Raw genomic sequence first — 13,390 nt, 5'->3', positions numbered from 1 at the left:
ATATAATAATATATAGTTATATGTTTGCATAAACAAAAAAAACGAACCAAAAACTGAAATACAAAACGTTTTTGAGGGATGCAGTGAGTAAAATCAGAAATTATAATTGATAGTGTGTAGTGTGTCGAAGAAAAATGTCTTTTGAAATGTGTTAAAGACTAGAAAAATACAGAAAATCTGCGGAAAAGCAAAGGCGTGGGTAAGACCAGTGTGAATCTAACTTCACATTGGTCACGTGACTTTACTGGTTCCGTGTCAAACCAGTCAGCAATAGAAGTAAATAGAAACATACACGAGAATAGAAAGTGACTGCGGGCAAACGTAGGCAAGTATCGTGTGTAGGAATATACGCTTCCAATCCAGTTGTCTGGTAGCGTAAATGAAGCGTTAGCACGGCGGCTGCACATTTCAACGTTTACGTTCTCTTTAATGTGATCCAGGTTGCTTCTTATTATTTTATTCTCAGTTCGTCATTCACAATGCTCCCATCCTCCTGTGACACCTTTGTGGCTTTGCCACCTTCTACTGAGGGACAATTCATCATCTTTGGGAAAAACTCTGACAGACCTTGTGATGAAGTCCAGGAGGTGGTGTATTTTCCTGCCAGAGACTATGGTGCAGGAGAGAAAGTTGAGGTAAGTGACACAGACAGCTTGTTATTACCCATACTGTGACTGCTTGTCGGTAACGTACCATTAATCATTAACAGGATCGTACCTCTCCGTCTTCTCTTGTGAACAGTGCACATACATAGAGGTTGAGCAGGTTGCCCACACTTACGCAGTGGTGTTGAGCAGACCAGCTTGGCTGTGGGGGGCAGAGATGGGCGCAAATGAGCATCAAGTGTGCATTGGAAATGAGGCAGTGTGGGGCAGAGAGAGTGCGGACGGGGACGAGGCCCTTCTCGGCATGGACCTCGTCAGGTAAAGCCCCCAAAAGATGCAGCCTGTTTCCCAAGACAAATCACCTTCGTTTGGGTTTTGTCCTGGCACAGCCTGAATATGCGCCCTTATTTTTATAGGCTGGGGCTTGAGAGAGCTGACACCGCGGAGGGAGCTGTGGATGTTGTCACGGAGCTGCTGGAGAAATATGGTCAGGGCGGATCTTGCATGGAGGACGAGAGTGGCTTCACCTACCACAACAGCTTCCTCATCTCGGACAGGAGGGAAGCGTGGCTGCTGGAAACGTCAGGGAAGTACTGGGCAGCAGAGAAAGTGGCCGGTAGGAACAGGTTTCTACCTTCAACTCTGCTTATTGGAGTCACATCTCAGCTAAATCATGAAAAAAAATCTCCATTTCATCCTGCATTTACTGTAGGTGGATATCGCAACATCTCAAACCAGTACAGCATTACAACAAAAATAGACAAAGAACACCCAGGAATGAGGGAGTATGCACAGAGCAAGGGCTGGTGGGACGGGAAGTCTCAATTCAACTTCGCCACGGTCTACTCTTACGCGACTACAGCCAGAATGGAGGCCGCCGGGAGCCGGTACTGTGAGGGGAAGAAGTTATTGAAGAAGAGCAACGGTTTGTTAATGCACACTTCACTGTACACATATGTTTTTGTGTCAGGAAACTGATTTCCTGCGACTGTGTTTAATTGTGTGAATGTTGTTGTTGTTTACTGAAGGTCACATCACAGCAGAGACGATGATGGCTATCCTGAGGGATAAAGACAGTGGAATCAACATGGAGGGAATGTTCCTGACCACTGGCAGTATGGTGTCTGTGATCCCCACAAACCTGTCTCTGCCAGCAGTTCATTATTTTACAGCAACCCCAGACCCTGAAAGGTGAACGATTTCATCTATCAGCTCCCAAATCCATCCTTAATTCAGTGCCACGTTGAGGAGTTAACAAGGTGATTTATTCTGTTTAACAGGTCTGTTTTTAAACCCTTCATCTTTGTGAAACACATAAATGCACTGAAGGAGACGACCTCTCCTTCGTACGGTCCTAATGACCCTGTAAAGAAGAAGCCTCGCTTCCAGAGCAAGCCTGACCGTAAACACGAGTTGTTTGTAAAGCATGAGCTAGTGGCCGCCATCATTGATTCCCACAAGGTTCAAACATTTAATATATTGAAATCTTTTGTCTTTTGGGTAAATGTGACCCGTTTTGAAACTGTTCTTTTCCAACAGGACCGAGGAACAAAGATTACAGAGTTTATGCGAGAGCTAGAAAAGAAGCTGATGACACAGATGGAGAAGATTTTTTCAGACGGCATTGAGGAACCTGATTTATTTGCAAATTTGTTCTCTCGCTCTGTTCAGCAAGAGATGGAGGCATATAACAAAAGCTGAGAGGCCTACCAGTTGTGGAACTACAGACAGCTGTCCACAGTGACAGCTTAGGTTTTTGTTAGCATCACATGTTCTAAATAATAAATCTGCAAAACACAAAGTATTATTTCACAAGAACTGAAGTGACCCTGGACACTCATAGCCATTATCTACTTAAAATTAATAAAGATCATAATGTAGATGTGAAAAGTTTTTATTAAAAAAAAAAAAAGCAACTTTTAACACAACACTTCTTTTTATTCAGTGTGATGACATCATAAACACATTCTTCATACAATCAGACGATTTAATTACAACAGCTGTTTTCTCCAAAAGGCAGCTTAACACAAGTCCCTGCACATTTTTTTTAACTGGCTTGATGTTACAGTAGTTTTTGCTCACTGTTCCTATTGCACTAGAAAACCAGTGTTGTGATCTGCTAGCAACAAAAGCAACAATACTTGAGGTTTGTATAGTTTGTTATACAGATTGTCGGTTATCCAACTGAACTGTGTACTCACACACGCCCCGGCACTCGCCCGCAGGGGCAGAACGCACACACGCACCTTAACAGAGCCAGCCTTCAAAAAACAAATTAAACTAACTTAAGCAGAACTTAAATTATTAGTTAACCACACTTTCCCTTTTTCCTTTGGCAAAACTGAGAAGTAATGTACATCCAGAAGTTAGGGGACATTTCTAAAACCTCATTCAATAACACAAACTAGTAAAGCTTTTTGAAATTTCAGCAACTGGATCCATAAAAATATGCAAAAAGGCTGAAAAGTTCTTTCTCAGTCCTAAAGATCCTAAAATACCTGTACGTGATATTTATTTATACCCTGGATTTTCCTTTTCAATGTTGCATATCTGTTTATGAACACAGTCAGTTTTGGTGTGTCCCAGCAGCTCACTGTGATGCTGTGCTACACAACAGCGCAAATGCTGGTATGTACAGTGTGAACAAAGCAGGGCATCCTCACTTTCTATCAGCTGAAATGGCCACTTCCCTCGAGATACATAAATGCCAAAGTGGACTTTAGGCTTTAAAGCGGTAATAAAGGTAACTGTCCTGAAAATCATACTCCTGATTGATGTGCTGGAGCACCCCACCTTGCTGTAAACGCATCCCATAGAGGACCGCCTCACCGCGGTCCAGTGCCAAGCCCACCTGCTGAAGCCACTCCACAAGTTCACAGCCCAGAAAACAGCCCACCATTTTTCTCTTCCCACACCTGAAAGTCAAAGGAAGGATTTACCCAAAGCTTTGAGGAAGAGTATAAGCAGAGAAACAGCTTGTAAATATTAAAACTGCTAAGAATTACTTTTTTTCCCCCACAAATACACACGTTTATTTAAGACATTGTTTCTAACTTTCAAGCAGAGCAGCAGTGAAGTAGACGACAGGCTCTCACCTTCTCTTTTTAACAATGTCATGTAAACACTGGTCCTTGTGGTATTTGGTGAACTGAGTGCAAGTCATCCTGATATCTTCAGGTAAATCACTCGGCAGCTGCTCTTCCTGTGCTTTTCCCCACCACATCCTTCGTAATCTAGGCACCATTCATATTAACAAGATTCAAATTAATGCGCTAGATACAATACTACTGCAGATAGTGTATATATATATATATACACAGACAGATGCTATGGAATAAGAGCTATTGAGTGTGGTGAGATTTCCTAATGTTTACCTCTTCTTAAAAGGTATGATAATCCAGTGCTTGTCCAGTCCAAACAGAGCAAATGAGAGAAAACCCTAGTGACAGAAGAATAATATAATAACTCTGGTATCATGAGACAATTAATGCCACAACTTTGTTCTCCAGTCTTCAGAACACAAACCTGTCCGTAGTTTGCTACAGCACAGAAGAACTGCAGCTCCAGGTACAGTCTCCCAGGAACGCGATTCAAGAGTAACCACAAGCAGCTGGATAAGTTCTATGGATAGAAAAATGAATTATTAACTTGTTTAGCATCAGTAACACAAAAGTATGTGTATGTATTCAACTGACTGAAAAGATTGTGTCCAATTGTGTAAACATTCCTCATCTCCACTGATGCCACGATATGCAAAGGCTTTTCATTGTTCTGATGTGTGAAGCTATTTATGACAGCGCCCAACCATTTGGATCTGATTTGGTTTGTGATGCACTAAGTATAATAATACATTCGCATTTGTGTCACGGTAGAAGTGAAAGGTAGTGGTTTACTCACAGCGAGCAGGCTGACAGTCAGAAGCAGACAGAGGAGCGCGTGACGGGCCACCTGTCTGTCTGCAGCCTGCTGCAGCTCCTCCACCCGCACGAGCAGGCAGTCTGTCGACTCACACACGCCCCGGCACTCGCCTGCAGGGGCAGAACACACACACACGCATCTTAACAGAGCCAGCCTTCAAAAAAACAAACTGAGTTTAATGTATTTTACATTTTGACAAAGAGGTAAAATGACATGCGAGTTTCTTATTCATGCAGTACCTGTGAGAGCGGGCGGCGTGTGGTTGGTATTTGTGCTGACGATCATGTCGGGCATGGGCTGGGGTGGTGCACAGTCACATAAGAGGCACACTGAGAACGAAGTAACCAAGGTGTTACAGTGAATGAAATGTTAGATGTTATTTAACAGCTCCAACTAATACTGTAAAATCTAAAGTCCTAATTTACTATAGTGCTTATAAAACACATACATTTACTCTCAAGACTCGCAGGACAGATTTCCCTCTAGCAGCAGCTGTGGCAACTATGTTGCTCTGCTGCCACTCGTAGGTTATAAAAGAACAATGAATCTGATTGTTTTGTTGACTTTCGTTTTCCGACATCTCCTGGCATAGAGTACTACTTAGCTTTATGGGTCAGTCATGGGTCATGTAACATATTTTCAACAGTAACATTTCTGGAGGATAAAGTGTTATCTACTGCCTTAAACAAGGGAGAAAATTTACTGTAGCAGGAACTCAGATGATCGGGTTGCCTAACTGCCAACATTTTTGGTGTTTGACCTAATTTGACCTAATGTGACCTTATTACAATAACTGGAATGTCAAGTTATTAAATGACAACAAGACAAAGTACCTCTGTTGTGATCTGTTGATGGTGGGAGTGGTTCCACCAGAGTCTGGGTTTCTGGGTCAGCTTCATCCATATAATCGTCTGCCGAGCAAAATGATGGGTTTTCCTCTGGGTTTTGATCATTCTGGGCCCAACTTCCTCTGCTGAGACATATGAGGGCGCCTCCTCCCAGCAGTATGCTGACAGACACTACAACAGTGGTGCACAGTACCTAACCGTGAACAAACACACACACACACAGTATGCAGGTTTTTACACAATTTCAAAAGGCCAAACCAGTTCAACAAAAAATAAACAAAATGAAAATAGCAAAATGATTTTCACTTGTTATTACCTGCTGTTTGCCATAAAAAAAGGTAGAGTCAATTGTGTCAGGCTGTTTTTCCCCAGAAATGAGCAACACGGCTGTCACTAAAGCTGGAACCCTGTTCATATTAATACAGACAAACAAACAGAATCACCCAGAACATGAAAAGATCAACTACAGCTGCTGAAACCAGGTCAGTGGCATCAAATATAGATGAACTGATTACTGAAATGTTAGATCTATGTTTTGCATAACACCTCTTTATCTATACAAAACCTAAGCGAAGCCATCAGACATGCAAAGCCGCCTAAACGCAGCCTCATTACGGCCCCTCCTTTTAGTTGCCCAACAAGCTTTGTTGCATTTTTTCTATGCATGACTCACCCCCAGCCAGCAACAACAAACAGGCCTGGTGACACTTTCAGATCCTCAAATCTTTTCATGAGGATAAGAGACAGAGCTATTAAACCTGAAAAACAAGTAAACAACCCAAAATGAGCAATCATGGGTCCAACTGAAGGTGGGTAAAACCCTATGGGCATTCTAAGCGTACCTGGCCACACGTAGGTGCTGTAGAGCGAGGTACACAACACTGTCAAAGTCAGGACCTGCCCGATGAAGTTATCTTCTTTGACCACAAAGTTCCACAGGATCATCCCAACACATGTTAGAAACTTGAGACAACAACGCAACACAAAGAGGTGCTTAACGCTGTGGACTTAAGCTTGATTTATGTTGTCAGTTTAATCGTGCAGTAAAATCAGTTCAGTGTGTGTTCACCTGCCTACCTGTGCAATAAAGAGGTTGACTGTAAACATGTGTGGCAGCCTTCTGAACTTCTTACTTAAAAACATGACCGCAATCGTCCACACCTGTTCGAGAAATATTTGAGAAAGAGAAACATGAACTACAAATGTCAGCAAAGATTACTGTAGAATCTGGTTTCAGGTTCCTTAGAAGACATGCTGAAAGTCAAAATAAATGAGGAAGTTTGGGTCGGCAGAAGCATTTCCTGTTAACCTGTCACATAATAACCTACTATGGTTCAGCTTCTCCTCAGATGACCCACCAACAGAAACAATAAACTGAATCGTATGAAAGGGGAGCAAATGCAAACCTCCATGATGGCTAGCTGTGACTCACCAGTGCAACCAGGCTCACTATGCTGATGTTAAAGCTGACGTTCTGCAGTGAATTCATCAGCCGCTGAGGATCCATCCAGGGGATTGTGAGCAGCCAGGCAGAAACATACATTATCGGAGCGGAGAGAAAAGTGCTGATCACCATCCCAGAGGTCACCTGGTAAAAAGTAGAACGTATTAAACACAACAAGCCACTTATACAGTCATACAGTCGCTTACTGTATGAAGTCCAGATCTAAGATGGCTGGCAGGTGGATGTGGGGACTCACCACTTGTAGCTCAGCGTTGTAATACACGGCGTAGATGGCCACGCTTGGTGCAGTGGGAAACACCCCATAGAGAAAAGCATAATTGGACAGGCTGGAGTGGTTCAGGGCACTGGTGCTGCTGGTGTCTAGCAGATCCACCATGTCCTTACAAATCAGGGGCATGAGTAATCTGTAAGTCAAATCACAAGTCAGCGCAAATATTTACAGTAGCTGCTGTGTCACTCCTGAGACCTCTCACTCTGTCATCCATTGCTTAAAAGGCTTGTGGTCTGACACTGATATGAGTCATCCAAACAATGGGCACTTTACACAGCTCTAACCTGCTGACTGTGTGTGAAGTCACCTGAAAACAAGTCATTTCTATAAAAAAACAAAAGAATCTCCACTTACAGTTTTGCAGTGAGAAGTAATATCAGTGTAACAACTGTGGATCTGGTGAGCTTTCTCAACTGGCCCACCATGGACAGACCCAGGTAGAACAGAGCGGCCCCCCCAAAAGAGTTCGCCAAGCCGTCCACGAATTCAGCCATGAAAGCGGGAATTCTCTGGTGCAGGAAGAAGTGGGCGACGATGCCGACGATGACCATGAACACGATGGGGTTCTTCAGGACCTGGAGGACTACGAGCCCCACTATTTTCAGCTTGCTCTGCTGGTGGTTCCCGTGATCTTTCCACTTCTGGATTTCACACAAGGCAAAGCCGATGGGGTTCAAAAGCATCAGGGACACAGGTGCCACCAGGTAGATGTACTGGAGGTATTCTGGATATGTGCTCTTATACAGGGCTTCAACTGTGGGAAAATATGAAGACAGAGGGCTCAGTGTGTTGGCATGTGGAGCAACAGCTGTCAACAAAGTCAACATATATAATAACATCCTCACACAGGCGTCACACGAGAGGACTAGACAAACACGCAGTCTCAAACTATTTGGTACAAACCTCTTTACATAAAAAATAACTTTACTTTCAACTTAACTCTGCAAACCTTTTAATGCTTTGTGAAAAAATGAGCATATCTGATATTCAGTCATGCTAAACTGCATATGGCACTGAGTATGAAAAATTGTACGCCATTAAAAAATGTGGCAATATAATAAAGCAAAAACGTGCTGGAGATTTAGTGGGACTTTTCATCTGCGTGTGTATTTGAATGGCAAATACAGGGTTGGTAAAAATGTAAATAGTGTGGAATAACTACAGAAGTTTCAGCCTTAGAGAAGATACAAACAAAGATTGGATTAGAAGAGGTGCCAGTAACTATTATATCTAAAGAAGCAATTAGTGCAAAAGCATTAGTTTGACAAGCAGAACAAGTTAGTCCTGTTTTAGGAAAAACATTAATGCAGTATTGACACTAGCAGCAGTGACTATAAAGAGACCGCCAGGCCTATATACGTACCTATAGGATACCCTAAAGCAAAGTCATTGCTTTGAGTTGCAAATATTGAGAAGAGGCCAGCTTTGCTGTAACGTCCCTGAGGACTGGCCACGATGAGCGTGAGGATGCACACGATGAAGAAGACGGACACTTTGGCGACGAGGATGCTCCAGAGAAAGGGCCAGATGACGTCACCGAAGTCCAGCAGCACCATGTTCTTGAAGAGCAGCGCCGGGAGGGCGAACTTGGACACGAAGTTGCCCAGGCCTTTCGCCTGAGTGGAGGTGATGACGTTCGCCCTCCCGGCCGCGTATCCGCAGAGGATTATCCCGAAGCACTCGAGCAGCGCCGGGAAGAGCCTGTCGATGGACATGGTGGCGGAGAGAGCGGACGGGTCCGCCTCCTCGTGCTCCCCGGAGGAGGAGGTGAAGCCGGCGGCGGCGGCGTGCGCCTCCATCCCCGCGGACCTCGCTCCGGCGTCAGCTGTCACGCCGAGGCCATGGCCGTGGCCGCCTCGCTCTGCCGCAGTCTGCGAGGGGAAGCACGCGAGAAGAGGAAGTTGGTACAGAAGGGAGAAGTAGAAGGGAGCGAATGAAAGGGCAAAGATCGCCACGTAATATTAGCGATGTCGCAACCTGCTGCGCTGATAGCGGAGCACTTTCTGCAGTATAGCTGTTCTAGTGCACGTGCCAAAGTCGCTCTCACCTGACTGACAGCTCGGCGCCCTCCGCGCAGCTCTCATGTGTCCGTCATATGCTGAGAGTTGCTAAGTGTTAGCCGGCTAGCTAACGTCAAGCCGGTGGAAAACAGACCCCCCGCGGAGCAAATGACCAGAACCTAAGGGAATAAACTTCGAGCCAGCTTATCGTTACAGAAGTGCTCACATGTCTCCGAGCGATAAGACACCGCGTAGATCGTGAGTAGCGCCTCAGCTCCCACCCCGCAAATTTCACAATCACACATTTGTCAACTCCACCACCCAGGTGGAGAGATAGACGCAGGGGGCGGGGCGATGGCGACCACGTGACCCAAAACCGGTCTGAGGAAACAGCGTGTGTTGTTATTGATTTCCTTAAAAATAAATGTGAAGTATACTTGCAGGAGAGAAAGAAAAATAATATGTCACACACATAAAAAGTAAGTACAAGTAAAAAGCCAAATGTGTCTGAATTGATAAAATCAGCACCATACAGGCTTAATTTCTTTATTCACTTTGCTTCAATGTCTCACTGCGAAAAATAAACTGATCTTGGAACTAGATTAAATAAAAATAAAAGAAGGAGAAGTAGTGCATCAAAAACTAGAAAACCTCATACCACACAAGTTTTTCTGACAGTGAGCTATTCTTCGTATCACCACTAGGTGGCAATACAACACAGCGCAAATACAATTAAAGATCCTTTCCCAACGCTTTCCAGGCTAGAAAAGGGGATTGATTCAGTTCTAGTTAAACCACAAACCACAATGAAAAAAGTACCTTTTTTATTTACCTTTTCCTCCGATCTTCAACTTACAGTTCCAGTCTGACATTGCATGAGTGACGCTAACAGTAAGAATGATGGAAGCTGTAACAAAACCATGGTAAAAAGCATGCACTTCTCAATAAGTGGCTCCCAATGAGGGGTAGAGGGATTCAGCTCCACAATCAGTAGGTGATCAGTCAGAAACACAGAGAGAGATGCTGAGAGTCATCTTCTCACCTGGGACACAATTCCCTACATTACAAACTGTTTACATACATTGAAACATCTAACAAATACTCTGAACCCCTGATGGTTTTTTTTTATATTTAAGTCTGTTTGGTTACGATGACTTTATCCACATGCAATCTCATTATGCTGCCACAAGATAGAGCTGTTTGTATTTAGCCACCTCCAGCGTTTGCACAGTAACACTGTTCACCAACACAAAGCAAACCATATTTAAACAGTTAAAAGCTTCACCAACCCCGTCTTCTCAAAAGAAACCCAACAACAGGACAAGTAAACAGATTCTGACACAGTTTCACACACCGAAGATGCAGGACATGTTGTTTTCGCTGCTCAGTAAGAGCAGTAATTCCAGAGAGAGGCCGTCTTTTGGCACCGTCGTCTCCTCCACACTTTCCTGTCAGCAGTCATATCAGAAGCAGGGATCAAGTGATGTATTATACATTAAAGCAGAGGCCCGCTTTCAGACATGACAGCACAGAGGGACCCTGGGTAATGAGGCGGCCCTACACACTGGGAACACGGCCAGATGTGCACACAAGCGGCGCCGCTTCGGCAGCGGCTGATGCAGGGACACTGACAAGCATTAAAGACAAGGGTCTGTCAGTTAATATCCTGAAAAACACGGATAAGAAGGAAAAACGGAGCAATGACATAAATATATGCATAGAGAGCTAAGTCATAGTTTATTCTCAACCTCAGGAGCAAGCGTAAAGAGGGATTAGGCTCTAAATTTAGCTTCACCTTCACACCCAGTAAAATGATGTGCTGCATTTTTAATTCAAACCAGTTTCTGTTTAGGCTGTTTGCACATTATATCAACAGTAAGTGAGCTTTTTTTAAATATACTTGAGATTGTGGTTTTAAAATGAGGTTTTGGGCCAAATTTTAAAATTTAAAAGGAGTGTTTCCTACTTCAGATAGATCATAGAGGAAATACAGTGCAATCATTTCACAGCAGATCTTGACAATGACAGGTGGGTTCCATGTGATGACGTATGGATCCATCTTATGGATGATGGCAAACAAAGCAGCTTCAGAGTTGCATTAGAGCCGCCACTGCTGTGGCCCAGTTCAGCCAACCAGCGCTCAGCTTCGCACAGGTTGCGGGTTGTCAGGGAAGAACAGCAGCGTGGTAGACGCAGCATATGGTGCGAGGAGGAGGGGGCTGAGGTCCCGGGGCCAGATTTAGCCTGGTGAAATGTGAGCTGAAGGAAAGGAAAGCACGGATCAAACCGCCGCTGACAGGTGCGTTCATTGTGTTTGGAGGTCCGGTTGCCCAAAGTCGTCTAAGGCCCGGAGTCATAAAAGCGGGTTTGGAGGACGGGGAACGTGACACGGAACAAAGCGTGAAAACACACCGGATCCGATCATTAAATGTCAGTCAACGGAAGTCTGATCTTTTTGATCATCTTTTTGATAATCCCCTCGGTTCCACTGCAAGTTCTCGTCTTTCCATTGAGACGGACAAGAACAAGAACAACAATGATCACAAACACTGATATGAGCAGAAACTCTATTCCAAAATCCACATTTCTATCTATGTATTATACTCATATTTCATAATTGAATACATTTTTCCAATGAATGAACAGTTGTTCCTGTAATAAACTTATTTTTATTATTTTTTTATATTAAATCTAACAAGCACCTTCGCAGTGTGAAAATCCAAACATATGTGTAAAACAGCTGCGCGCTGACCTCGCCCCATAGATCCAGATGTGTCTATACGGTGGATGACAGCGAAGCTTAGGCCAGATGTGGTGATGATGTGTAAGAGTACACCGTGATGAGCCCAAGGCTCACAGTAACAACCGCCAGGTCTTTAAAGCCGGTGACATGATGAACAACCTTATTATGCCCAGTGAGCTTTAACAAGACGGGTCACCGTGTTTTATTTTGTATAAGATTCTCCTTTTTCAGCACTGTGACGATGAATTCAAGCTGTTCTACCACCTAAAAGCAATAACACCACAAGATGTTCTCCGTCTTGAGTTCCAGGTGTTCGGCCCATCTCGCTCTGCTCCATCCCACCCTGTCGGGCCCGTGACGGGTCAGGCAACTCAATTTCCTCACATCCCCAATGCGTTCAATCAGCCAGTCACTCAACCACCAGCCTCATTCATCTCACTTAGGGACAAATGAGCATTTTGGCAATGTGTGAATTAAGAAAGATTTGTCTCGGCCAAATCTCCCTCGCTCCAATCAGGGAGGTAAGCACCTCTCTCCGTGTCCATCATAGCGCGGGACACGCCATCATTGAATGTGCTCAGCCAACCCCTTCCCAGGTGACGCTTTCCTTCTTTTGCTCTGTCCAGTGATAATTATAACAGTCCAAGGGCTCACACTGTGCCTATCCACGAACTGCGTGTTTACATCTGCTCTGTAAGTGATTCAATGTTCACTGAATCTGAATGAAAGTGTCTGTGTAGTATCTGCAGGGGGCGGATCTGGACAACATACTGGATGTTCATGCCTGGGTGAATATTAAAAGGCTCAGAGGGTGTTTTTTTATTAATTTGGGATTTTCTGTCTTTTACACAAGCAATTTATTTTTAAATATGACATATTTTTGTGACTATAGCAACATTCTTTTTTCTCCTTCTTTATTATTTTAGCATTTCAAAGTGTTTTCGTGGCAGGCGTCTGTGGGGAGGAGTGCATTACCGCTCAGTCAACAGAGAAAGGTCAGTTATCTCATGGATCACAGCCTTTTCAGGTTCAGTCTCATTACTGTGAAGAAGCCACATCCAGCGTGGCGTCATCCCAGCATGTGACGCGGTGACAGCGGCCCCTCATCGCTGCGCTGGTGTGCTCTACCTCCTCCACAAAGCAGATGAAGATACGAGATACGTTAAATGGCTTATAATGGTGGCGGAGGCTAAACGCTTGGATGAAAATCCAATTTTGCCACCCAATCACCAGAGACAAGTCTGGAGTGAGCTTACATTAACTCAGTGTGATGTGCTCACAACAGCCAAGTGATTAAATGTCAGCCAGTGATTGCTTCTTGAACGCTTTGTGGGGAGACTGGCGACAGGAGAGCCTAAAGGCAGGGAAAGGTTAAACATGAGACGGCAGTCAACATGGGAACAAAAATCTATATATATAAATCTTGTCAACAATAAAAATATGATTTAGAATCAAATGTGAAAGAATGGAACAAAGTGGTTCCCTGAGCCAAAATAGAAAGAAACAGTGATTATGTGAAGCTGTGTTTGCTGGATTTTGC

General features: G+C 44.1%; 2 protein-coding genes across 3 annotated transcripts; one reads left to right on the top strand and one right to left on the bottom strand.

The window, feature by feature from the left end:
* The first annotated feature begins 205 nt into the window (after positions 1 to 205).
* scrn3 (secernin 3) lies at positions 206 to 2,487 on the top strand. 2 transcript variants are annotated; one of them, XM_029135851.3, is made up of 8 exons: positions 206 to 325; positions 467 to 635; positions 742 to 923; positions 1,022 to 1,221; positions 1,318 to 1,530; positions 1,634 to 1,796; positions 1,886 to 2,066; positions 2,145 to 2,487. In XM_029135851.3, the coding sequence occupies exons 2-8, from the start codon at positions 480 to 482 to the stop codon at positions 2,304 to 2,306; spliced, it is 1,257 nt and encodes a 418-aa protein (XP_028991684.1). In that variant the 5' UTR covers positions 206 to 325; positions 467 to 479; the 3' UTR covers positions 2,307 to 2,487. The 2 variants fall into 2 exon arrangements, with proteins under 2 accessions (XP_028991684.1, XP_028991686.1); XM_029135853.3 differs by lacking the exon at positions 206 to 325 and having other exon boundaries at positions 496 to 635; positions 710 to 923.
* On the bottom strand, positions 2,484 to 9,425 carry gpr155a (G protein-coupled receptor 155a). The gene is made up of 16 exons (XM_029135848.3): positions 9,155 to 9,425; positions 8,471 to 8,978; positions 7,462 to 7,861; positions 7,072 to 7,240; positions 6,804 to 6,959; positions 6,449 to 6,532; positions 6,214 to 6,334; positions 6,045 to 6,129; positions 5,688 to 5,778; positions 5,357 to 5,564; positions 4,763 to 4,852; positions 4,503 to 4,633; positions 4,131 to 4,226; positions 3,980 to 4,044; positions 3,701 to 3,838; positions 2,484 to 3,520 (listed from the first exon to the last, which is right to left on the bottom strand). The coding sequence occupies exons 2-16, from the start codon at positions 8,904 to 8,906 to the stop codon at positions 3,325 to 3,327; spliced, it is 2,466 nt and encodes an 821-aa protein (XP_028991681.1). The 5' UTR covers positions 8,907 to 8,978; positions 9,155 to 9,425; the 3' UTR covers positions 2,484 to 3,324.
* Positions 9,426 to 13,390: the final 3,965 nt, after the last annotated feature.

The sequence above is a fragment of the Betta splendens genome, chromosome 21 (genome assembly GCF_900634795.4).
Source record: "Betta splendens chromosome 21, fBetSpl5.4, whole genome shotgun sequence".
Lineage (NCBI taxonomy): Eukaryota > Metazoa > Chordata > Actinopteri > Anabantiformes > Osphronemidae > Betta > Betta splendens.
Note: the sequence above shows the minus strand (reverse complement) of the source record. Positions and strands in the feature narration are given on the sequence as shown.